The 26,102-nt window shown below is 42.3% G+C and overlaps 3 protein-coding genes across 4 annotated transcripts in view; 1 reads left to right on the plus strand and 2 right to left on the minus strand.

The window, feature by feature from the left end:
- LOC121539913 (zinc transporter ZIP11) overlaps nt 1-18,164 on the plus strand; it is a 157,207-nt gene extending 139,043 nt beyond the window's left edge. For both annotated transcript variants that reach the window (XM_041848589.2, XM_041848651.2), the window contains exons 8-10: nt 14,456-14,554; nt 16,190-16,348; nt 17,234-18,164. In XM_041848589.2, the coding sequence (XP_041704523.1) occupies nt 14,456-14,554; nt 16,190-16,348; nt 17,234-17,312 (337 nt within the window). In that variant the 3' untranslated portion in view covers nt 17,313-18,164. The remainder of the gene's footprint in view (nt 1-14,455; nt 14,555-16,189; nt 16,349-17,233) is intronic.
- LOC121540068 (myosin heavy chain, skeletal muscle, adult-like) lies at nt 3,186-4,436 on the minus strand. The gene has a single exon (XM_041848725.2). The coding sequence runs from the start codon at nt 4,383-4,385 to the stop codon at nt 3,558-3,560; it is 828 nt and encodes a 275-aa protein (XP_041704659.2). The 5' UTR covers nt 4,386-4,436; the 3' UTR covers nt 3,186-3,557.
- LOC123482382 (complement C1q-like protein 2) lies at nt 6,144-7,167 on the minus strand. Its single transcript, XM_045209795.1, has 2 exons — nt 7,090-7,167; nt 6,144-6,968 (listed from the first exon to the last, which is right to left on the minus strand). Exon 2 carries the CDS (start codon nt 6,943-6,945, stop codon nt 6,472-6,474), a length of 474 nt encoding a protein of 157 aa, XP_045065730.1. The 5' UTR covers nt 6,946-6,968; nt 7,090-7,167; the 3' UTR covers nt 6,144-6,471.
- Nucleotides 18,165-26,102: the final 7,938 nt, after the last annotated feature.

Raw genomic sequence — 26,102 nt, forward strand, 5'->3', positions numbered from 1 at the left:
AAACTAGATATCTAGCATTCACACCCTGACCAAACTAACTAGAGAATAACAGGGTTCTCAAGGTCAGGGCGTGACATTGGGTGAATTTTGGCACATTCCTCCTGACAGAGCTGGTGTAACTGAGTCAGGTTTGTAGGCCTCCTTGCTCGCACACGCTTTTTCAGTTCTGCCCACAAATCTTCTATAGGATTGAGGTCAGGGCTTTGTGATGGCCACTCCAATACCTTGACTTTGTTGTCCTTAAGCCATTTTGCCACAACTTTGGAAGTATGCTTGGGGTCATTGTCCATTTGGAATACCCATTTGCGACCAAGCTTTAACTTCCTGACTGATGTCTTGAGATGTTACTTCAATATATCCACATAATTTTCCTTCCTCATGATGCCATCTATTTTGTGAAGTGCACCAGTCCCTCCTGCAGCAAAGCACCACCACAGCATGATGCTGCCACCCCCGTGCTTCACGGTTGGGATAGTGTTCTTCGGCTTGCAAGCCTACCCCCTTTTTCCTCCAAACATAGCGAAGGTCATTATGGCCAAACAGTTCTATTTTTGTTTCATCAGACCAGAGGACATTTCTCCAAAAAGTACGATCTTTGTCCCCATGTGCAGTTGCAAACCGTAGTCTGGCTTTTTTATGGCGGTTTTGGAGCAGTGGCTTCTTCCTTGCTGAGAGGCCTTTCAGGTTATGTCGATATAGGACTTGTTTTACTGTGGTTATAGATAATTGTGTACCTGTTTCCTCCAGCATCTTCACAAGGTCATTTTTTGTTGTTCTGGAATTGATTTGCACTTTTCGCACCAAAGTACGTTCATCTCTAGAATGCCTCTCCTTCTTGAGCGGTATGACGGCTGCGTGATCCCATGGTGTTTATACTTGCGTACTATTGTTTGTACAGATAACGTGGTACCTTCAGGCGTTTGGAAATTGCTCCCAAGGATGAACCAGACTTGTGGAGGTCTACACATTTTTTTCTGAGGTCTTGGCTGATTTCTTTTGATTTTCCCATGATGTCAAGCAAAGAGGCACTGAGTTTGAAGGTAGGCCTTGAAATACATCCACAGGTACACCTCCAATTGACTCAAATGATGTCAATTAGCCTATCAGAAGCTTCTAAAGCCATGACATCATTTTCTGGAGTTTTCCAAGCTGTTTAAAGGCACAGTCACTTAGTGTATGTAAATTTCTGACCCACTGGAATTGTGATACAGTGAATTATCAGTGAAATAATCTGTCTGTAAACAATTGTTGGAAAAATTACTTGTGTCATGCACAAAGTAGATGTCCTAACCGACTTGCCAAAACTATTGTTTGTCAGCCTCCTGAGGTTGAAGAGGCTCTGTTGCGCCTTCTTCACCACCCTGTCTGCGTGGGTTGACCATTTCAGTTTGTCAGTGATGTGTACGCCAAGGAACTTGAAGCTTTCCACCTTCTCCACTGCGGTCCCGTCACTGTGGATAGGGGGCGTACCCTCTGCTGTTTCCTGAAGTCCACGATCATCTCCTTTGTTTTGTTGACGTTGAGTGAGAGGTTATTTTCCTCGCACCACACTCCCAGAGGACTCACCTCCCTGTAGGCTGTCTCATCATTGTTGGTAATCAAGCCTACTACTGTTGTGTCATCCGCAAACTTGAAGATTGAGTTGGAGGTGTGCTTGGCCATGCAGTCATGGGTGAACAGGGAGTACAGGAGGGGGCTGAGAATGCACCCTTGTTGGGCCCCATTGTTGAGGATCAGCGAAGTGGAGATGTTGTTTCCTACCTTCACCCGTCAGGAAGTCCAGGACCCAGTTGCACAGGGCGGGGTTCAGACCCAGGGCCTCGAGCTTAATGATGAGCTTGGAGGGTACTATGGTGTTGAATGCCGAGCTATATGTGGTCACCTGATGAGAGAACAGCCTGTGCAGCCTGAGGCAAGGAACAGTGTGCAAGCTTTTTTTGCGACTTTCTGAAATCATCAATAGTCGCATCATGCATCCCATATACCATACATGTTTTGATTTATAAAATATTCTAAGGTTTGTGTCATTCACAACTAAAGTTGCCAAATAACTTTAAATCTAGCGTTTAGGACCTGTTTCAAATGATCACTTTTATACTCAACATAGCCACATCATATGCATACTCACTCTGGAATGGGAAATATATCCTATCTATTTTAAAATCATATAAAATAATGGCACGGAACTTATAAGCATATCTTGTCTCCTAAATGAACAAGCCCACACCCTATGGCATGGCACATAGCCAGATAACATATAGTAGGCCAGCTCATATTCTGTCCTTCTGATATACGTTTATATCATAATGTTTCTTTAGACCTGCCTAAAATAAGTAATATATTAATTGTGATGGTGTATATTAAATTGATTTATTAGATTTTTTTAAATGTAGATGTTCCGAAGGCGCTCATCAGCTGCTTGTATGAGTCTTTTTTTACATTTACATTTTAGTCATTTAGCAGACGCTCTTATCCAGAGCGACTTACAGTTAGTGAGTGCATACATTTTCAGTATTAAATGGTCCTACAAATCCTGATGACAAACCAGCTGAAAAGGCCACCTTTGGTCTGTCTGCATTTTCTCTCTTCAGTTCCTCCACCTCTGTCTCGCTGAATGTCACTCTTGCGCTAATGGCAGACAGTTTGGCTGCTTGTATGCGTGGCCTGGAGATGCTAAACGGGTTTATGTTAATTAACGACAAATTACCGTGAGACCGGTAGGCTTTTACATAACAATAACCGTCTGACAAAATGTAATGACCGCCACAGCCCTAATGTAGACCCATTTGATTCTTGAACAAAGAAACATCAAGTACAAATGTCTTACCCAATCATAACCCAAAATATGTGGTAAACAGTGTCTTTGAACGAACAACACATACACAGTATTATTGCTTTTTAATGCTTTATTCATTGTAGTAAGAGGAGCATTTGGGGCTCCAAGAGGGTCTTACAATACAGACTCTTCACCTGAGACCATTACAGCAGTTGGTGTTCTCACATAGGGAAGAGCAGGAAGCCACTAAAGATATTGTGATAATAATCGCTGTCAAAGAGCTCGTACTCTGAGGGGAGCCTCATGTACACCTCATCTCCCTTCTCCAGCTGCAGACTGACGCCATTAGAGATACATCTAAGATTTAAATCAGCTCGGTATTCAAAATTGTGCATCATTCTCTGTCCATTCTTATACAATACAATATCAGTACGACCCACATCCTGGTTACTACAAGCTCTGAATCTGAAGTTGTAGACCCCTCTCACTGGTGCTGTGAAGATTCCTGTAGTTGGGTTGTAGGTTTGGCCAATGTTTGTGATGACTCTAGTGTAGACCACTGTGGTTTCAGTATTAAATGGTCCTACAACTCCTGATGACAAAACAGCTGAAAAGGCCACCTTTGGTCTGTCTGCGTTCTCTCTCTTCAGTTCCTCCACCTCTGTCTCGCTGAATGTCACTCTTGCGCTAATGGCAGACAGATTGGCTGCTTGGTCTGAAATGATGGAAATGTAAGCTGTTAATGCTCATAAACCAGATGAGTAAGAAAATCTTGTTCATACTAATTCATTCGTCGAGTAAGGATAAATGAATTACCTGCATTCTCTTTCTTCAGTTCTTCTACCTGGCTCTCGCTGGCTGTCAGTCTGGGCCCCATGGTTGACAGTTCAGCTGATTGGGCTGCATTCTCTTTCTTCAGCGCCTCTACCTGGCTCTCGCTGGCTGTCAGTCTGGCCCCCATGGTTGACAGTTCAGCTGATTGGGCTGCATTCTCTTTCTTCAGCGCCTCTACCTGGCTCTCGCTGGCTGTCAGTCTGGCCCCCATGGTTGACAGTTCAGCTGACTGGGCTGCATTCTCTTTCTTCAGCGCCTCTACCTGGCTCTCGCTGGCTGTCAGTCTGGCCCCCATGGTTGACAGTTCAGCTGATTGGGCTCCATTCTCTTTCTTCAGCGCCTCTACCTGGCTCTCACTGGCAGTCAGTCTGGCCTCCAAAGCTGTTTTGTCTTTCTCCAGTTTCTCTACTTCTTTCACAGTGATTCTCTGCTCCACTCTAAGGTCCATCACCTGATCCTCACTGGCTGCCACTCTGGCCTCTGTGTTCCTCAGCTTCTCTCTCTGTTCCACCACGATGGTTCCCAGCTTGTACACCATGTCTCTAAGCTCCTTCACATCAGTCAAGAGGTCAACTTCCGTGGGTGTGCGGTCGTCCATCATGCCCATAGCTTCAGTCCCTCTGCGCTCTATCTGAACTTCTCTCACTATGCCCTCTCTGCCTGTGCTGTGACCCTGTTGAGTGATGTCATTCTCTCTGAGCCCTCCACTCCCTCCCTGAGCCCATGCGCCAGACAGACAGAACAGCAACGCCAGCAGAGCTACAACACCCTTCATTCCGAAACGATGCCTCTTCAGATATGATGCAGTTTGAGGCTCAGTCCCCCTCTTTATATACACACACATTGGGTAGCGCTACATGATACACGTGTCCTCAATGGACAATTTTTACCTAAAGCCAAGGACTTTTGATAACATAAGATCTGTTTTGGCAGTAGTGCGTCATTTTGATCTATGTTGTATAAGACCCATGAGAAGTGTCCAACTGTTGTTTAGTAAATGATCTCCTAATTTCTTTACAGTTTGTCAATTTATTTTTGTGTGGTAAAACGTTTATAGCAGTTAATGCAAAGCAGTTAAAGGTCCAATGCAGCCTTTTTCAAAATCTCGTTATCAAATAATTTCTGGGTAACAATTAAATACCTTACTGTGATTATTTACAATAAAATTGTAAATAAGAAACAAAAACAGCTTCTTAAAAAATAGACATTTCTCAAGCAAGAATTTTGCTAGGACTGTCTCGGAAGTATCTGAGTGGGAAGGGGAAAACTGAAAACGAGCTATTATTGACAGAGAGGTTTGGAACTCTCTTACTTATTGGTCTGTTAACTAACTTACCTCCTGGTGATGTCACCAGGCAGGCCAAAACGCCATCCCACCAATACTGGCTGACATTTCATCTGGTCTTTTAAAAAAGCGCTTACACTAAAAGTGCATTATCATAATTTTCACGTCACAGTATTATTCCATCATCATAGTGTGGAAATATACACTGAACAAATATATAAAAGCAACATGTAAAGTGTTGGTCCCATGTTTCATGAGCTGAAATAAAAGATCCCAGAAATGTTCCGTAGACACACAAAGCTTATTTCTCTAATTTTGTCCACAAATTTATTTACATCCCTGTTAGTGAGCATTTCTCCTTTGCCAAGATAATCCATTCACCTGACAGATGTTGCATATTAAGAAGCTCATTAAACAGCATGATCATTACACAGGTGCACCTTGTGCTCGGGACAATAAAAGGCCACTCTGAAATGTGCAGTTTTGTCACACAAAACAATGCCACAGATGCCTCAAGTTTTGAGGGAGCGTGCAATTGGCATGCTGACAGCAGGAATGTCCACCAGAGCTGTTGCCATATAGTATAATTGATTTGTAATGTTTAATTAATAGTAGTAAGAGGAGCATTTGGGGCTCCAAGAGGGTCTTTCAATACAGACTGTGACTGAGATCATTACACCTGTTCTCACACAGGGAAGAGTAGGATTGGGCATTTGAAATGATTTCTCTATTCGAATATCCCCCCGCCAAAATGTGGATAGTCGAAATGCATGTAATTTTTTGTTGTTGTTTTAAACTTAAATGTGGACTTGCTCACGAGACTCAGGAGAGGTTTTGCACTCTGCTTGTTGTTTCAGCACAGAAGGGTGGAGGAGGGGCGGAGTGGCTGATGAGTGTGACAGAGAGAAAGTAGCCAAACTGACTCGCACGGTGTATGTAAACTATTGCTATATTAATGAAAACAAAGCACATCGCTATTAGGCTTTTACCACTGTGGAATACCTGCTCAATTTGTGTCTATTACAGAAAGCAGTAATAGTTGACATTGGCAATAAGCAGGGAACACTATCACTTCCACTTGTCCCTTCTCATTGCCAATGTTGTGTGTCCCCGTTAGGCGTAAAAGTGTGTTCTGTACATCTGTTTCCTACTGGTCATTCAGCCTTCTAAGCCGAGGCCCCTGGCCAATTGTTCCATTCTAAACCGGCACCTCTTTCAGAGACTACCAACCAACAGATGGCACTCTTTTTCAGTCTTCAAGGTACAATCTGCAATATTTACAACTCTTCAATGGTCATCTCAATGAATGAATGATATTATAGACCCATTGATTCTGGAAGAATAGAACGTAGAAATGCCTTATGAGCCAAATAAAACTGGCTTACCCCATGTCATAACCCAAAATATGTTGTTTTACTTTAATATTTGTAAACAATGTCTTTGTAAACGAACAACACATACACAGTATTATTGCTTTTTAATGCTTTATTCATTGTAGTAAGAGGAGCATTTGGGGCTCCAAGAGGGTCTTACAATACAGACTCTTCACCTGAGACCATTACAGCAGTTGGTGTTCTCACATAGGGAAGAGCAGGAAGCCACTAAAGATATTGTGATTATTATCGCTGTCAAAGAGCTGGTTCCCTGAGGGGAACTCCATGTGTACCACATCTCCCTTCTCAAGCTGCTGACTGACTGCATTAGATATACACCTAACATGGGAATCAGGTTCATGCTCACAATTGTGCAGAATGAACTTGCCATTCACAATCATGGCAACAATTACGCTCTTATCTCTCTGGTTGTTACAGGCTCTGAATATGAAGTTATAGACCCCTCTCACTGGTGCTGTGAAGATTCCTGTAGTTGGGTTGTAGGCTTGGCCAATGTTGGTGAAGACTTTGGTGTAGACCAGTTTGTGTCCAGTATCGAAGGGTCCTACAGCGCCGTCATCGGTCAAACCAGCTGAGAAGGCCACCTTAGGTCTGTCTGCGTTCTCTCTCTTCAGTTCCTCCACCTCTCTCTCGCTGGCTGTCACTCTGGCGCCCATGGCTGACAGTTCAGCTGCTTGGCCTGAAACAAAAGCCGTTGATGGAAACGAAAGCTGTTAATGTTGACAGTGTATATAAACCAAACGAGAACACAAAATCTTGTTCATACTAATTCATACACCCAGTAAGGACAAATGAATTACCTGCATTATCTTTCTTCAGTTCCTCCACCTGGCCCTAGCCTGCTGCCGTTCTTGCCTCCATGATCCACAGCTTCTCTGAAACGATGCCGGTTTAGAATGGAACAATTGGCCAGGGGCCTCGGGGTTAGAATGCTGAATGACCAGTAGGAGACAGATGTACAGAACACACTTTTACGCCGAACGGGCACACACAACATCGGCAATGAGAAGGGACAAGTGGAAGTGATAGTGGTCCCTGCTTACTGCCAATGTCAACTATTACTGGTTTCTGTAATAGACACAAATTGAGCAGGTATAACAGTGGTAATAGTGATGTGCTATGTTATGCTGCTTCCTACAGTGCTACATTATTATCAAAAGGCTAGCAGGCTAACATAGCCTAATATAGCCATAGCACAATGGATAATCACACTATATTTAGAGGATAGCCTAGTACACAATAGGAACAGGGCCAACTAGCGGCTTATTGCAGTAACAGTAAGTTAGCACGCTAGGCTAGTAGTCCAAAGCACAACATCACTATTAGTGTATTACCACTGTGTAATACCTGCTCTATTTCGGTCTATTACAGACAGAAATATATTTCTCTTTCCCTTCTTTCTCTCCCTCCCTCAGTACTGAGGACTGGACAGGCGTGGTTCCATCTGTTCTGAGCCAGTCCTGTCCTGAGACTGCAGCTAAACAAACATATCTGCCATAAAATGCCCCTGTGCTGCGGTGCTGTAATGGGGAAATGTAGCTCACATGTATTAATTAGTACTGTATAAGGAGGTGTTTCCTGCCAATACAGCCCCCATGTGAAGGGCAGTGAAACCAGAACTGGGTGACTGGGTTCACCTCAACCACACCAAAGGCACAGGGTCTCCCTAACTCACTCAGGGCTTCCTGACCTCCTTCTATTCTATCCCTTTACTCTTTCTTTTTACTCCTTCTCTGTCTCTGTCTCTGTCTCTGTCCCAGATGTTTCTCTCTGCCATCCTTCCCTCGTTCCAATACTCCAGCCTTCTCTTTGGTCTCTCTCTTTCTCTCTCCCGCTTTCTCTCTCTCTCTTTCTCTCTCCCGCTTTCTCTCTCTCTCTCCCGCTTTCTCTCTGTCTGTCTCTCTCTCTCTCTCCCTCCTGCTCTCTCTCTCTCTCTCTCTCTCTCTCTCTCTCTCTCTCTCTCTCTCTCTCTCTCTCTCTCTCTCTCTCTCTCTCTCTCTCTCTCTCTCTCTCTCTCTCTATGTGATTGTTGTTGTTACACAATCCAAGATGGTTAATCTATGATGTTATCATTTCTCTTCCTGTTATGGTCATGTGCCCCATCCAAAAGGGCTGGCCCCATGGTCATATCCTTGTTTACATGTTAGCCTAACTGTATTGTGTATAGTAGCCTAGCCCATAGGCGTTTGGCCTACTAGCCTAGCATGCTAACTTACTGTTACTGCATTATTCTGCATTACCCCTATTCTGCTGTGCTGTAATGGGGAATTGTAGCTCACATTTATGAAATAGTACTGTATAAGAAGGTGTTTCCTGCCAATACAGTGACTGGGTTCACCTCAACCACACCACAGGGTCTCCTCCCTCACTCACTCCAGCCTTCTCTTTGTTTTTTCCCCTGTGATTGTATCCCCATTCTTTCCATGACACAGAAACACACACACTCTCTCTCTCTCTCTCTCTTTCTTTCTTTCTTTCTTTCTTTCTTTCTTTCTTTCTTTCTTTCTTTCTTTCTTTCTTTCTTTCTTTCTCTTTCTTTCTCTCTCTCTCTCTCTCTCTCTCTCTCTCTCTCTCTCTCTCTCTCTCTCTCTCTCTCTCTCTCTCTCTCTCTCTCTCTCTCTCTCTCTCTCTCTCTCTCTCTCTCTCTCTCTCTCTCTCTCTCTCTCTCTCTCTCTCTCTCTCTCTCTCTCTCTCTCTCTCTCTCTCTCTCTCTCTCTCTCTCTCTCTCTCTCTCTCTCTCTCTCTCTCTCTCTCTCTCTCTCTCTCTCTCTCTCTCTCTCTCTCTCTCTCTCTCTCTCAATTCCAATTCAATTCAATTCAATTTCAAGGGCTTTATTGGCATGGAAGCGTATGTTAACATTGCCAAAACAAGTGAAGTAATAACAAAAGTGAAATAAACATTACACTCAGAAGTTTCAAAAGAATAAAGACATTTCAAATGTCATATTATGTCTATATACAGTGTTGTAACAATGTGCAAACAGTACAAATGGGAAAATAAATAAACATTAATATGGGTTGTATTTACAATGGTGTTTGTTCTTCACTGGTTGCCCTTTTCCTTGTGGCAACAGGTCACAAATCTTGCAGCTGTGGTGGCACACTGTTGTTTTTCACCCAGTAGAAAATGGGCTACTAATTTGTAATTCTTCAACCTCGAAATCGGATTATCCTTATGCCTTTAGCTAAGACTGTGTACAGGAATGTGTTTGCTGGGTGCAGATCAGGCCATTCTCTCTCTCTCTCTCTCTCTCTCTCTCTCTCTCTCTCTCTCTCTCTCTCTCTCTCTCTCTCTCTCTCTCTCTCTCTCTCTCTCTCTCTCTCTCTCTCTCTCTCTCTCTCTCTCTCTCTTCTCCTCTCTCTCTCTCTCTCTCTCTCTCTCTCTCTCTCTCTCTCTCTCTCTCAATTCAAGGGCTTTATTGGCATGGGAAACGTATGTTAACATTGCCAAAACAAGTGAAGTAGATAACAAAGTGAAATAAACATTACACTCAGAAGTTTCAAAAGAATAAAGACATTTCAAATGTCATATTATGTCTATATACAGTGTTGTAACAATGTGCAAATAGTACAAATGGGAAAATAAATAAACATTATATGGGTTGTATTTACAATGGTGTTTGTTCTTCACTGGTTGCCCTTTTCTTGTGGCAACAGGTCACAAATCTTGCAGCTGTGATGGCACACTGTTGTTTTTTCACCCAGTAGAAAATGGGCTACTAATTTGTAAATTCTTCAACCTGGAAATGGGATTATCCTTATGCCTTTAGCTAAGACTGTGTACAGGAATGTGTTTGCTGGGTGCAGATCAGGCCATTCTCTCTCTCTCTCTCTCTCTCTCTCTCTCTCTCTCTCTCTCTCTCTCTCTCTCTCTCTCTCTCTCTCTCTCTCTCTCTCTCTCTCTCTCTCTCTCTCTCTCTCTCTCTCTCTCTCTCTCTCTCTCTCTCTCTCTCTCTCTCTCTCAATTCAAGGGCTTTATTGGCATGGGAAACGTATGTTAACATTGCCAAAACAAGTGAAGTAGATAACAAAAGTGAAATAAACATTACACTCAGAAGTTTCAAAAGAATAAAGACATTTCAAATGTCATATTATGTCTATATACAGTGTTGTAACAATGTGCAAATAGTACAAATGGGAAAATAAATAAACATTAATATGGGTTGTATTTACAATGGTGTTTGTTCTTCACTGGTTGCCCCTTTTCTTGTGGCAACAGGTCACAAATCTTGCAGCTGTGATGGCACACTGTTGTTTTTCACCCAGTAGAAAATGGGCTACTAATTTGTAAATTCTTCAACCTGGAAATGGGATTATCCTTATGCCTTTAGCTAAGACTGTGTACAGGAATGTGTTTGCTGGGTGCAGATCAGGCCATTCTCTCTCTCTCTCTCTCTCTCTCCTCTCTCTCTCTCTCTCTCTCTCTCTCTCTCTCCCTCTCTCTCTCTCTCTCTCTCTCTCTCTCTCTCTCTCTCTCTCTCTCTCTCTCTCTCTCTCTCTCTCTCTCTCTCTCTCTTCTCTCTCTCTCTCTCTCTCTCTCTCTCTCTCTCTCTCTCTCTCTCTCTCTCTCTCTCTCTCTCTCTCTCTCTCTCTCTCTCTCTCTCTCTCTCTCTCTCTCTCTCTCTCTCTCTCTCTCAATTCAATTCAATTCAATTCAATTCAAGGGCTTTATTGGCATGGGAAACGTATGTTAACATTGCCAAAACAAGTGAAGTAGATAACAAAAGTGAAATAAACATTACACTCAGAAGTTTCAAAAGAATAAAGACATTTCAAATGTCATATTATGTCTATATACAGTGTTGTAACAATGTGCAAATAGTACAAATGGGAAAATAAATAAACATTAATATGGGTTGTATTTACAATGGTGTTTGTTCTTCACTGGTTGCCCTTTTCTTGTGGCAACAGGTCACAAATCTTGCAGCTGTGATGGCACACTGTTGTTTTTCACCCAGTAGAAAATGGGCTACTAATTTGTAAATTCTTCAACCTGGAAATGGGATTATCCTTATGCCTTTAGCTAAGACTGTGTACAGGAATGTGTTTGCTGGGTGCAGATCAGGCCATTCTCTCTCTCTCTCTCTCTCTCTCTCTCTCTCTCTCTCTCTCTCTCTCTCTCTCTCTCTCTCTCTCTCTCTCTCTCTCTCTCTCTCTCTCTCTCTCTCTCTCTCTCTCTCTCTCTCTCTCTCTCTCTCTCTCTCTCTCTCTCTCTCTCTCTCTCTCAATTCAAGGGCTTTATTGGCATGGGAAACGTATGTTAACATTGCCAAAACAAGTGAAGTAGATAACAAAAGTGAAATAAACATTACACTCAGAAGTTTCAAAAGAATAAAGACATTTCAAATGTCATATTATGTCTATATACAGTGTTGTAACAATGTGCAAATAGTACAAATGGGAAAATAAATAAACATTAATATGGGTTGTATTTACAATGGTGTTTGTTCTTCACTGGTTGCCCTTTTCTTGTGGCAACAGGTCACAAATCTTGCAGCTGTGATGGCACACTGTTGTTTTTCACCCAGTAGAAAATGGGCTACTAATTTGTAAATTCTTCAACCTGGAAATGGGATTATCCTTATGCCTTTAGCTAAGACTGTGTACAGGAATGTGTTTGCTGGGTGCAGATCAGGCCATTCTCTCTCTCTCTCTCTCTCTCTCCTCTCTCTCTCTCTTTCTCTCTCTCTCTCTCTCTCCTCTCTCTCTCTCTCTCTCTCTCTCTCTCTCTCTCTCTCTCTCTCTCTCTCTCTCTCTCTCTCTCTCTCTTTCTCTCTTTCTCTCTTTCTCTCTTTCTCTCTCTCTCTCTCTCTCTCTCTCTCTCTCTCTCTCTCTCTCTCTCTCTCTCTCTCTCTCTCTCTCTCTCTCTCTCTCTCTCTCTCTCTCTCTCTCTCTCTCTCTCTCTCTCTCTCTCTCTCTCTCTCTCTCTCTCTCAATTCAATTCAATTCAATTCAAGGGCTTTATTGGCATGGGAAACGTATGTTAACATTGCCAAAACAAGTGAAGTAGATAACAAAAGTGAAATAAACATTACACTCAGAAGTTTCAAAAGAATAAAGACATTTCAAATGTCATATTATGTCTATATACAGTGTTGTAACAATGTGCAAATAGTACAAATGGGAAAATAAATAAACATTAATATGGGTTGTATTTACAATGGTGTTTGTTCTTCACTGGTTGCCCTTTTCTTGTGGCAACAGGTCACAAATCTTGCAGCTGTGATGGCACACTGTTGTTTTTCACCCAGTAGAAAATGGGCTACTAATTTGTAAATTCTTCAACCTGGAAATGGGATTATCCTTATGCCTTTAGCTAAGACTGTGTACAGGGAATGTGTTTGCTGGGTGCAGATCAGGCCATTCTCTCTCTCTCTCTCTCTCTCTCTCTCTCTCTCTCTCTCTCTCTCTCTCTCTCTCTCTCTCTCTCTCTCTCTCTCTCTCTCTCTCTCTCTCTCTCTCTCTCTCTCTCTCTCTCTCTCTCTCTCTCTCTCTCTCTCTCTCTCTCTCTCTCTCTCTCTCTCTCTCTCTCTCTCTCTCTCTCTCTCTCTCTCTCTCTCTCTCTCTCTCTCTCTCTCTCTCTCTCTCTCTCTCTCTCTCTCTCTCTCTCTCTCTCTCTCTCTCTCTCTCTCTCTCTCTCTCTCTCTCTCTCTCTCTCTCTCTCTCTCTCTCTCTCTCTCTCTCTCTCTCTCTCTCAATTCTCAATTCAAGGGCTTTATTGGCATGGGAAACGTTTGTTAACATTGCCAAAACAAGTGAAGTAGATAACAAAAGTGAAATAAAAATAAACATTACACTCAGAAGTTTCAAAAGAATAAAGACATTTCAAATGTCATATTATGTCTATATACAGTGTTGTAACAATGTGCAAATAGTACAAATGGGAAAATAAATAAACATTAATATGGGTTGTATTTACAATGGTGTTTGTTCTTCACTGGTTGCCCTTTTCTTGTGGCAACAGGTCACAAATCTTGCAGCTGTGATGGCACACTGTTGTTTTTCACCCAGTAGAAAATGGGCTACTAATTTGTAAATTCTTCAACCTGGAAATGGGATTATCCTTATGCCTTTAGCTAAGACTGTGTACAGGAATGTGTTTGCTGGGTGCAGATCAGGCCATTCTCTCTCTCTCTCTCTCTCTCTCTCTCTCTCTCTCTCTCTCTCTCTCTCTCTCTCTCTCTCTCTCTCTCTCTCTCTCCCGGGCGGTGGACGCTGTAAGCATTTCCGTGACTAGCTGTCATTAATCTTCTCTCTCCGAGGGCAGGCTCTTCACTCTGTACCAAAGAGTGGTTCACAGGGAGAGAGGGAAGGAGGAAACCCAAAACGTTCCTCCCAAACACACCAGTGTGTGGTATTGCTGAGTTCCTTGCCCCCCGGGAACTGAAGTGGTCCGATTAGGATGCAGTGGAGTGTGAGCAGACAAACAAACACCCTGGTTATGAGCATGTTGTTGAATTACCACCCTGGCTGCTAATAGTGTGGAATGTAGTGTGTGCTGTTAGCCTCAGTTTATTGATGCTTTGGTTGGCCTGGGATGGGGTGACTTGAGTGCTGTGTTGTTGTTTTGAATAGATTTGAGTTTCTTCTCTTCTTCTCTATTGTTTAGCAGTATCCATTTTCTGCCTAACTCCCAACTCTTCACATCCAACTCTCTCCTCATGTGTCTCCTTAGCAATTGTTTCCAGCTCATTTCCTGTCCTGAGAATGAGCCCCTATCCATAGTCTCTGCGGTTTTACTGTGATGATGATGATTTCCTCCAGTGCCGACTCATTCTCTGTGTAATGTAGTCTGAGCACGACTGCCTTATAACTGACCCCGGAAACTGACAGCAGCAAAATAACAGAGTTTTTCCCCATGCTATGTACTGTACATTATCATTCAGATCTAGTTTCCTGCTAGCTAACCAACCACCCAACCACCCACCCACCAGCCACACTTCTACCTCACTTAGCCACGATACAGCTCCAACTCTATTAAAGTGAATGTAATGCTTCACATGCAAACTCGATGCTTTGAAATCTCTTCCACTTAGGCCTCTAAACCAATGTCAATGAACGACCATTGATTAGGGTAATGGTAATAAGAAATGTAATCTGAAAGGCCATCAGACAACAATCTAAGAAGTGGTGTCCTCTAAAGCGTTATCATCACGTGTTTCACAGGAACTTGGCCATTGGCATAGGGATCCAGAATTTCCCAGAGGGCCTTGCGGTGAGCCTCCCTCTGCGAGGTGCAGGGATGTCCACATGGAAAGCCTTCTGGTGAGTAACAACTATTAATATCCAAACAGTATTTCCATATGATCATCACAGTTTCTCTGCATCTTAACTTACAGTGCCTTCAGAAAGTATTCACACCACTTGACTTTTTCCACATTTTGTTGTTACAGCCTGCATTGAAAATTGATTAAATTGAGATTTTGTGTCACTGATCTACACATAATACTCCATAATGTCAACAACAAAAAAAGTATGTTTTTTAAAATTTTTACATAATAATTAAAAATATAAAGCTGAAATGTCTTGAGTCAAGAAGTATTCAACACCTTTGTTATGGTAAGCCATAAAATGTTGCTTAACAAGTCACATAATAAGTTGCATGGACTCATTCTGTGTTCAATAATAGTGGTTAACATGATTTTTGAATGACTACCCCATCTCTGTACCCTACACATACAATTATCTGTAAGTTCCCCCAATCAAGTAGTGAATTTCAAGCACAGGTTCAACCACAAAGACCAGGGAGGTTTTCCATGCCTCGTAAAGAAGGGCACTGATTGGTAGATTGGTAAAAAGAAGAACGGACGCTGAATATCCCTTTGAGCATGGTGAAGTTATTAATTAGGCTTTGGATGGTGTATCAATACACCCAGTCACTACAAAGATACAGGCGTCCTTCCTAACTCAGTTGCCGGAGAGGAAGGAAACTGCTCAGGTATTTCACTATGAGGCCAATGGTGATTTTAAAACAGAGTTTAATGGTTGTGATATGAAAAAACTGAGGATGGATCAATAACATTGTAGTTACTCCACAATACTAACCTAAATGACAGAGTGAAAAGAAGGCAGCCTTTATCGAATAAACATTTTTTCCAAAACATGCATCCTGTTTGCAACAAGGCACTTAAGTAATAATGCAAAACTAATTGGCAAAGCAATTAACTTTGTCCTGAATACAAAGTGTTATGTTTGGGGCAAACACAACACATCACTGAGTAACATGCTTTATATTTTCAAGCATGGTGGTGGCTGCATAATGTTATGGGTATGCTTGTGATCGGCAAGGTCTAGGGAGTTTTTTGGGATAAAAAAACAAACAGAATACAGGTAAGCACAGGCAAAATCCTAGAGGAAAACCTGGTTCAGTCTTATTTCCAACAGACATTGGGAGATTAATTAAACTTTTAGCAGCACAACCTATAACACAAGGCCAAATCTACACTGGAGTTGCTTACCAAGAGTTTGGTAAGAGTTTTTAAAAGAATAATGTGAAAATAGTGTACAATCCAGGTGTGCAAAGCTCTTAGACTTATCCAAAAAGACTCACAGCTGTAAACGCTGCCAAAGGTATTTCTAACATGTATTGTCTCAGGGGGGTGAATACTTATCTAATAAAGATATTAGTGTTTTACTTTTCATAGATGTTTTATAAATGTTGTTATTCTTCTTCCACTTTGACATTACAGAGTATTTTGTGTAGATCGTTGACCAAAAATGACAATGAAATCCATTTTAATCCCATTTTGTAACGCAACAAAATGTGGAAAAAGTCAAGGGGTGTGAACACTTTCTGAAGGCAACTGTATATTTAAAGGAATTGTTTTTGTTTGACAACCAATGACCGAAGGGGACATTAAGGGTACTAACTAGCGTTTTAACTAACTCCTCTCTCCTCAGGTACGGACAGCTCAGTGGGATGGTAGAACCAATCGCCGGGTTGCTAGGCGCCGTTGCCGTGGTGCTGGCGGAACCACTGTTGCCGTACGCCCTGGCCTTCGCTGCTGGGGCCATGGTGTATGTGGTGGTTGATGACATCATCCCAGAGGCTCAACTCAGGTGAGTAGGGAGAGGGAGAGGGAGAGAGATGTTATAGTTACCGCGATCTCCTAACCCATGTCTTAGTCAAGGCTTAGCCCATGTCCAACCCTTTAGAAAACAGTGGAACAACGTTTCCTAGTAAAACATCAACAGATAAAGAGAGGGTGGGAGTAAAGATATGAGACAGACGGCATAGGTAAGAGACAGACAGCATAGGTAAGAGACAGACCGCATAGGCCTAGAACAAAACCAATTTTTTTGTCTCTTATTTTTCTGTCCTTTCCCACCTTGGTTCCAACTCTGTGCGTAGTTGTTCATAGCTCTGTGACTCTGAGCCAGACTAGATCAATCACTGTCTTTGTGTTCATGTGGGAGTGGTAGTGGAGCAAAGACACTGTCCCCCTGGAATGTTTTCACAACCTTGGGCGTATTGTTTGCTTTAAAAAGCGAGACAGGGAGCGAGCTGTCCTTTTGACTTGTCCTCTCTTCAACACCCAACGTACAGTATGTGTGCGTCGAATGTACCTGTGAAGTGTGTGGGTCATCTGTCACTGTGAAGTGTGTGGGTCGTCTGTCACTGTGAGTGTGTGGATCGACTGTCACTGTGACGTGTGTGGGTCGACTGTCACTGTGACGTGTGTGGGTCGACTGTCACTGTGACGTGTGTGCCTGCTCGCGTGTTTAGGGTCTGTGTGTGTATTTTAGGAACCTGACAGTTTTTTAAGTCTGTATATATGTCATTCTATGTCTCATTCTGGCATTATCTCTGTCTGTCTGTCTGTCTGTCTTTTAATCTTTCCATGTGCTCTGCTTATCTCTGTGTTTCAATGTATTGTATATGATTGAAGTACTGTATAACTATACCAACATTGATTAACACTGTCCATGTATTTTGTCTTGAAGTGGGAACGGTAAGTTGGCTTCCTGGACCTCTATCCTGGGCTTTGTAGTGATGATGTCACTGGACGTTGGGCTGGGCTGAGGCCACACCTCCACGTGGAACACCTCGCTGATGTCACAGAATGACGTCACGGCCAATTGCCAGACCTTGGGGGGGGGAAAAAGGACCAAATCTGCCTTCTCTCTAAATGCTTGCTTTTGTTTTATTATTTTTTGTTGTTGAATTATGACATTTTGTGAATTTGATTTTTGTTTTTTGGGATACGGGATCCTTATTATAAAATGTGATGATACTTGAAAAGTGGTGTTTGTATGACTAGTTTAGATTGGCACTGAGACAGCCATGTATGAAAAGTTGATTGTTGATTTTGAATAGATTTTTATGTCATCTAAGGGCTAAGGCCATTTTGGCTCCAGCTGTGTCAGCCCACTCCACAGTTGCACCTCAAGACTGTGTTTTGAAAGCTATTTATGGTCACTGAAGGAAACACAGGGATCTGTGTCTACAGATAAGTCACAAATAACCAGCTAAATGTGTAGGCTTGCCTGATCCTAGAGAAGCATTTTTGCTCAGATTATGATGTAATTTTTTTGCAAATGGTGCACACCCTGATTCATTCAGGATGGAATGGTTTTTTCTTCTTCAATGATCAAACATTTAAATGACCAAGTGATTCTGTGTCTGTTTTCCCTTGCTCTTTTACTTTATTTAGCTTTTCCTCACATACATTCTTGATCAACCTCAGGCTGGCATTGTGTGTGTGTGGATGAAGAGAATGGGAATAGCAACATTTTACAGCTAGCCTCTCCTTTCTTATGTTTTTCTCAACTATAACACACACGTTCCATTATTATTGCATTGTTAGTACATTACTATAATATTATGACATTCTGTTATTCTTACAGGTGAAATTAAATATAATTACTAATATGACGATTTTGTGAAAAGAGAGATATTGCAGCTAGCCAAATGGAATGCTAGCTACACAACCCAAATGCAACCTCCTTTTTGCGTTTTCATTTTTACATTAATGAACTGTACTGTACTGCTGGAGTTGGGTGGGGGCTTTTAAACTGTCTGACCTTATTGTACTGTAGACCCTCTGGCCTTACATCTCTGTATGGGACAACGTCTCAGAGTATGTGTGCTGATCTAGGATCTAGGATCAGGTCCCCCCGTTGTGATTTAAAATGTTAAACTGATCCTAGATCAGCACTCCTACTCGGACACGCTTGATATAAACAGACCCTGAGGGATATACTACAAAGCAGGATCAATGAGTTGGCCAGTAAACTTGCATAAATATTCTGAAATATATGTATATATATATTTTTTAAGATAAGCTTGAAATGAGCATGGTCTAATTGACTCAACAACCAAAAACACATATCAATAGTTATTTCGGGTTGTTTATCCAAGTTAGCTGGCTAACTCAGTGATCCTGCTTCGCAGTATATCCCTCAGGTCTCCCTGCCTGATACTATTCTAGGAGAGGGCTGGATAGAACCATTCCCAAGGAAAAGTGTCATGGAGAGAGTTGGGGTGGTGATGTCATAAACCATAACTGCTTCCACGATGTGTTTTTCTCTGTTAGTTAGAGGGGTCAACCCTGGTTCAGTCACCGCTCCACTGACTCATGATTCACTGGAATGAATGACATATTGTACTCTAGTCCTTCACTGTAATGCAGCTGTGCTCTTACTGTACAGGGTCCAAGCCTATCTGGAAATACATGTCATAACTTGACATTTCTTGTAAATCATGCTTTGATGCCATTGGGAGGTATGTATAAAAACATGAGGTATACTCAGATGTATCCATACAGTGCAATCAGAAAGTATTCATACCCCTTGACTTATTCCACATTTTGTTGTGTTACAGCCTGAATTCAAAATTTATTAAATATTTGTAAAAATCTCACCGATCTACAAACAATACCCCATAATGACAAAGTGAAAACATGTTTTTAGAAATGTTAGCACATTTATTGAAAATTAAATACAGAAATATCTAATTTACATAAGTATTCACACCCCTTTGCGCTCCAAATTGAGCTCAGGTGCATCCAATTTCTAGAGTGTTGAAAGTTTCCAAGAGCACAGTGGTCTCCATCATTGGGATATTGAAAAAAATATGGAACTACTCACACTCTACCTAGAGCTGTCCGTACGACCAAACTGAGCAACCGGGCAAGAAGGAGGTGACCAAGTTTTTTGGCTGAGATTGGAGAACCTGCCAGAAGGACAAGTCTCTACAGCACTTCAACAATCTGGGCTTAATGGGAGAGTGGCCAGACGGAGGCCACTCCTGAGAAAAAGGCACATGACAGCACACTTGGAGATAGAAAAAAGGCACGTGAAAGACAGATCATAAGGCCAAAGATTCTGTGGTCTGATGAGACAATAATTGAACTCTTTGACCTGAATGTAAAGCCGCTGTCAGGAGAAAACCAGGCACAACTCATCACCCATCTAACACCATCCCTACCGTGAAGCATGGTGGTGGCAGCATCATGCTATGGGGATGCTTTTCAGTGGCAGTTACTGGGAGACTGGTAAGGATAGAGGGAACAATGAATGGAGCCAAATACAGGCAAATCCTTGATGAGAACCTGCTTCAGAGTGCAAACGACCTTAGCCTGGGGAGAAAATGTACGTTCCAACAGGACAATGACCCCAAGCATACAGCCAAAGCAAGGCTGGAATGGCTTCAGAACAACAATGTGAAAGTCCTTGATTGGCCCAGACTGGAATCCCCTTGAAAATCTGTGGAAAGACTTGAAGATTGCTGTTTTCCCACCACTCCCAATCTAACTTCATCCTTAAGAGTATAATGACGCAGCAGTGCGTCAATCTAAGTAACATAATAAAAATATCCTCATCAAAATTCGTCAGTTTAAAGTAGAGATATCAGGTTTTTTGCCTGGACTGCGTCTCAATCCACTGCATCTGTCTTTGTGAGCTGGCCCCATCTGCAGTGGAAGGTGGCCGAGCTACAGCGGTGTTTGTCAGACCATGAGACATCCTGAAAATCGGTCTTCTCACAAAAACGTATGTAGCGTCCGAATGGCCTACAAAATATTGTGACCACTCTATGGAAACGGGAGACTCTCATGAACACAGTGGTGTTCTCTGTTTTGCTCTACTGATTCAAGGGTTTTTCTTTCTTTTTACTATTTTCAGAAGACCTGGCCTCCACAATCACCCGACCTCAATCCAATTGAGATGGTTTGGGATGAGTTGGGCCACAGAGTGAAGGAAAAGCAGCCAACAAGTGCTCAGCATATGTGGGTACTCCTTCAAGACTGTTGAAAAGCGTTCCAGGTGAAGCTGGTTGAGAGAATGCCTAGAGTGTGCAAAGATGTCATCAAGGCAAAGGGTGGCTACTTTGAAGAATCTCAAATATAAAATATATTTTGGTTTGTTTAACACTTTTTGTTTACTACATGATTCCATATGTGTTATTTCATAGTTTTCATGTCTTCACTATTATTCTACAATGTAGAAAGTAGTAAAAATAAAGAAAAACCATTGAATGGGTAGGTGTGTCCAAACTTTTGACTGGTAATGTGTATATATACACATACTGTATATATACAGTGAATTCGGAGTGTTCAGACCCTTTTACTTTTTCCACATTTTGTGACGTTGCAGCCTTATTCTAAAATGGATTAAATAAATATGTTTCCTCCTCAATCTACACACAATGCCCCATAATGACAAAGCGAAAACAGGTTTTTAGATTTTTTCCCCCAAAAAAACTATAAAAAACAGATACCTTATTTACATAAGTATTCAGACCCTTTGCTATGAGACTCGAAATTGAGCTCCGGTACATCCTGTTTCCATTGATCATCCTTGAGATGTTTCTACAACTTGATTGGAGTCCACCTGTGGTAAATTCAATTGATTGGACATGATTTGTAAAGGGACACACCTGTCTATATGAGGTCCCACAGTTGACAGTGCATGTCAGAGCAAAAACCAAGCCATGAGGTCGAAGGAATAGTCCGTAGAGCTCTAAGACAGGATTGTGTCGAGGCACAGATCTAGGGGTACCAAAAAATGTCTGCAGCATTGAAGGTCCTCAAAAACACAGTGGCCTCATTCTTAAATGGAAGAAGTTGGGAACCACCAAGACTCTTCCTAGAGCTTGCCGCCCGGCCAAACTGAGCAATCTGGTGAGAAGGGCCTTGGTCAGGGAGGTGACTAAGAACCCAATGGTCACTCTGAAGGAGCTCCAGAGTTCCTCTGTGGAGATGGGAGAATCTTCCAGAAGGACAACTATCTCTGCAGCACTCCACCAACCAGACTTTTATGGTAGAGTGGCCAGACAGAAGTCACTCCTCAGTAAAAGGCACGACAGCCCACTTGGAGTTTGCCAAAAGTCACCTAAAGACTCTCAGACCATGAGAAACTAGATTCTCTGGTCTGATGAAACCAAGATTGAACTCTTTGGCCTGAATGCCAAGCGTCTCGTCTGGAGGAAACCTGGCACCATCCCTACGGTGAAGCATGGTGGTGGCAGCATCATGCTGTGGGGATGTTTTTCAGTGGCAGGGACTGGGAGACTAGTCAGGATCGAGGGAAAGATGAACGGCGCAAAGAACAGAGATCCTTGATGGAAACCTGCTCCAGAGCGCTCAGGACCTCAGACTGGGGCGAAGGTTCACCTTCCAACAGGACAATGACCCTAAGCACACAGCCAAGACAACGCAGGAGTGGCTTCGGGACAAGTCTCAATGTCCTTGAGTGGCCCAGCCAGAGCCCGGACCTGAACCCCATCGAACATCTCTGGAGAGACCTGAAAATAGCTGTACAGCGATGCTCCCCATCCAACCTGGCAGAGCTTGAGAGGATCTGCAGAGAAGAATGGGAGAAACTCCCCAAATACAGGTGTTCCAAGCTTGTAGCATCATACCCAAGTAGACTTGAGGCTGTAATCGCTGCCAAACGTGCTTCAGCAAAGTACTGAGTAAAGTGTCTGAATACTACTAAATGTGTATTTTCAGCTTTTTATTTTTTATAACTTTGCTACAATTTCTAAAAACCTGTTTTTGCTTTGTCATTATGGGGTATTGTGTGTAGATTGATGAGGGGGGAAAAAAACAATTTCATCAATTTTAAATAAGGTTGTAACCTAACAAAATGTGGAAAAAGTCTAGAGGTCTGAATACTTTCCGATTGCGCAGTATACACATATATATAAACATATTTCCTGAGCTTTCTTATATCTATATAGGACAGACACTTCAAAAACGTATTCTTATTTTTTTACTGTACTTTTTGCCTTTTATGAATGTTATTCAATGCGTTTCTATGGGCTATAGTAGTGAAGGCCAAATTCAATATTTTATCAAATATATTTTTCATATTTTGGGGGGATACCTAAAGGGGTCCTAAAATTCTAAATCATATAGCTAAATGATCCATGGTATGATCATGCCAAATGTTAGCTTAGTACACTTTTAGAGGTTTTAACAGATCGTGAGAAAATCTGCAAGGAATAATGGGAGAAAATCCCAAAATCCAGATGTGCTAAACTGAAGAAGACTCAAAGCTGTAATCGCCATCAAAGGTGTTTCTACAAAGTATTGACTCAAGGGTTTGAATACTTATGTTAATTAGATATTTCTGTATTTTATTTTCAATACATTTGCAGAAATGTCTAAAAACATGTTTTCACTTTGTCATTATGGGGTATTGTGTATAGATGTGTGGGGGGAAAAATCAAATTTAATCAATTTGAATTCAGGCTGTAACGCAACAAAATGTGGAATAAGTCAAGAGGTATGAATACTTTCTGAAGGCACTAACCAATGTAAAGTCTTCATACAGTGACAATTGACTGCACACTGCACTTCCCTTTTGGCAGGACTTGTGTGTGTGGCTAGTGATATGACCAGTAGACATGAGACCGTGGAGAGATGGTAAAGTACAGAAAGGGTCTAGTTACTGGGCCTGATGAAAATGCAGTGTGCAGTAAAGGGGGAATTTTCTGTAATGAAATGTTAGGTTCCTGGACAGAGATAGAAAAAAAACATTTGGCAGCTGTCTGGAATCCTGACATGACCTATCCTTTCATCTCTCTCTCTCTCTCTCTCTCTCTCTCTCTCTCTCTCTCTCTCTCTCTCTCTCTCTCTCTCTCTCTCTCTCTCTCTCTCTCTCTCTCTCTCTCTCTCTCTCTCTCTCTCTCTCTCTCTCTCTCTCTCTCTCTCTCTCTCTCTCTCTCTCTCTCTCTCTCTCTCTCTCTCTCTCTCTCTCTCTCTCTCTCTCTCTCTCTCTCTCTCTCTCTTACTTGCCTCCTCTGTCATCCATTCTCTTTCTCCCTCTGTTGTCTTGTAATTTCAGTCCTTAGCTCCCATTGGAGAGAATCTGTGTTGAAAAGTAAAACCCTCTCTGATGGAGGCCTGGTCTTGTCTTGAGTTGAGCTATAGTTCACTCTCTCTTGACTCCGCTCTCTACCCGCTCATTTACAGCCTCAACATTTGTATTTCCCTCACGACTCTGAGGATTGGCGATGTTTCTGAGGTCAAACTCAAGCAAAGGGGCTTGCAGAACTGAATACATGTGCAATGTATACATCGTCCACTCAGGTTCAGTGCTACACAATGATAGTGTACCAGTATGCTGAACCATGACCCATCCTTATGTAACAATACTCAACTCTGTGTAAGCCTAGGACCTGGCAGCTAGTCGACTGGCACACACAGAGAGGTGTATGGTGTGTGGGTTCGCTCCCTCTTTCTCCTGTTTGTTTTTCTTTTGAGCTATGAAACTGATAAGTGTGATAGGGAGAGGCGAGACGCGTTTTTTCCGCTTATTGAGTCGGAATGCCAGTGCAGGAAACACACCTTGCTGCCACGGTGAAGGACAAAGAACCCCTTTCACAGCCGCCATGTGCCAGCGTCGCCCGCGGTGAACATTCCCACCTCGATGTGGGCAGAGATTGGTATAGGCAGGACATCTTCCCTGTCTTTATTGGGCGCCAGAGACGGGGAAGCCACAGGCATGGATCGCACACACACACACACACTATACACATCCACACACAGTTACAAACACTCACATAGTCACATGCGCACACGATCCGAGAGAAGGGACCCTTTCTTTACTTTGTGTTTGTGATCAAACGGCTCCCTTGTTTGGTTCATAGTCCTGTATGAGGAAACAGCGGAGAGCATTGACCACAGGCAGTCTGCTAATAATCTGGTCTGGAGAGCGGTCAAAGAATGTCAGAAATGGCCACTCCAAAGGCAAAGAACAGTACAGCACTGTTAGAGCACTATTATAGTAGAATAGTGCTGAGTAAAGTATGATGTAGGGTAGGTGCTAAAAGTGGGATACGGTGGGGTAAGGGAGCATGTGAGATATAGCTAACGTGTCAGAAGAAGGTGAGTGGATGAGTGCAGAGTATCTCAAGTAAGGTATTGTCTCAATCAGAAAGAGGGAGTCGAGAAAGGAATGATAGTTTAGCTCTAAAGATGGTCTCTTTGTAAGGCCTTGAAAGGCTACAGCGTCAACCAATGACAGTAGTCTTTATTGACAGGTGTTTACTCGTGTGTGTGTGTGTGTGAAAAAGGTATGCACTCACTAACTGTAAGTCGCTCTGGATAAGAGTGTCTGCTAAATGAGTAAAATGTAAAATGAGGAGTCAAAAAGTGAAACGGGGGAGGAGACACTCCAGGGATTGCGTGCGGACATCAAATGTTTACCTGTAGCTGAAAGAAAGGGGGAAGATGTAAAAGAGGAGAAAAAAAAAGTAGGAAAAAATATGTCTGTGGTTAACAAGAGTGGGCGGAGACCCAAAGCTCAAAGAAGGAGCTTTGCACGCAACTTAACAATACTACCTTTATGAAGGCTGCGTCGCAACAGCTGACTCTCTTTCTCTCTCATGCTCAGACAAAAGGGAGATTTCAGTGATAGATCCTAATACCTGAGTCATGACATTGCCTAATACAGACAGAAACATTCCCAATTTATTTTTTACATTTTACATTTTTAGTCATTTTGGCAGACGCTCTTATCCAGAGCGACTTACAGGTAGTGAGTGCATACATTTTTCATACTGGCCCCCCGTGGGAAACGAACCCACAACCCTGGCGTTGCAAGCGCCATGCTCTACCAACTGAGCTACACAGGACTAAATAAATGTATTCTCAAATATGTTGTGTTCTCTGCTACGCTGTGTGCGCTGAACTGACATGCATGATTGTTGTTGACACTGATCGTCAGATGAAGGGAATTAAATAGTCTATAAGGCGCACCACCGTAGTGCTCAAATCAAACAGCGGTGTGTAACTTACTGTAGCTGCTGGCATGAACGCATGAAGCAACAGTACACCCCATCATCAATACTTTTAATCAAAAAAAAGCAATCGTCAGTTTTATAACTGAAAGGGTACAATTATTTGTGTAAAACTAACAGTGAAATACGACTCCGACTCATTCTCTGGCTTAAAAACAGAAGTCCAAACTCTCGCATTAAGGTAGCTCAATGTACGATAGTTGCGTCAAAGTGTTTGGTTGTGTAAGAAACGGAAGAAATAAAGCACAGCTAAATCATAACAGTCTAACCTATAGCAGAGCGCTTTCGACACACCCACACGCCCAACTACTTTCCTTTCTACACACCCACTCCTTTCCACACGCCCAGTCGCCCATACTCCAGTCGCCATATTGGGATGCAGCTACCCACTTCTCCAATAGAGATCTTAAAGTGGCAATGGTGTCTTAAAAGGGCAATAACATACTTTGTAATAGAAACCCTAAAATCCAATTTTTTGAGTGAATAATAATTGTTTGTATAATTATATTTAGAATTAAATAAGTAAGGGATAATCAATGAGGGGCTATGTGTTCTATGGAAAAT

This window comes from Coregonus clupeaformis, chromosome 1 (assembly GCF_020615455.1).
Source record: "Coregonus clupeaformis isolate EN_2021a chromosome 1, ASM2061545v1, whole genome shotgun sequence".
Classification (NCBI taxonomy): domain Eukaryota; kingdom Metazoa; phylum Chordata; class Actinopteri; order Salmoniformes; family Salmonidae; genus Coregonus; species Coregonus clupeaformis.

What these genes read in the sequence shown, in the direction of transcription:
- LOC123482382 (XM_045209795.1), bottom strand. Translation starts at nt 6,945, where the DNA reads ATGGGCGCCAGAGTGACAGCCAGCGAGAGAGAGGTGGAGGAACTGAAG.
- LOC121540068 (XM_041848725.2), bottom strand. Translation starts at nt 4,385, where the DNA reads ATGAAGGGTGTTGTAGCTCTGCTGGCGTTGCTGTTCTGTCTGTCTGGC.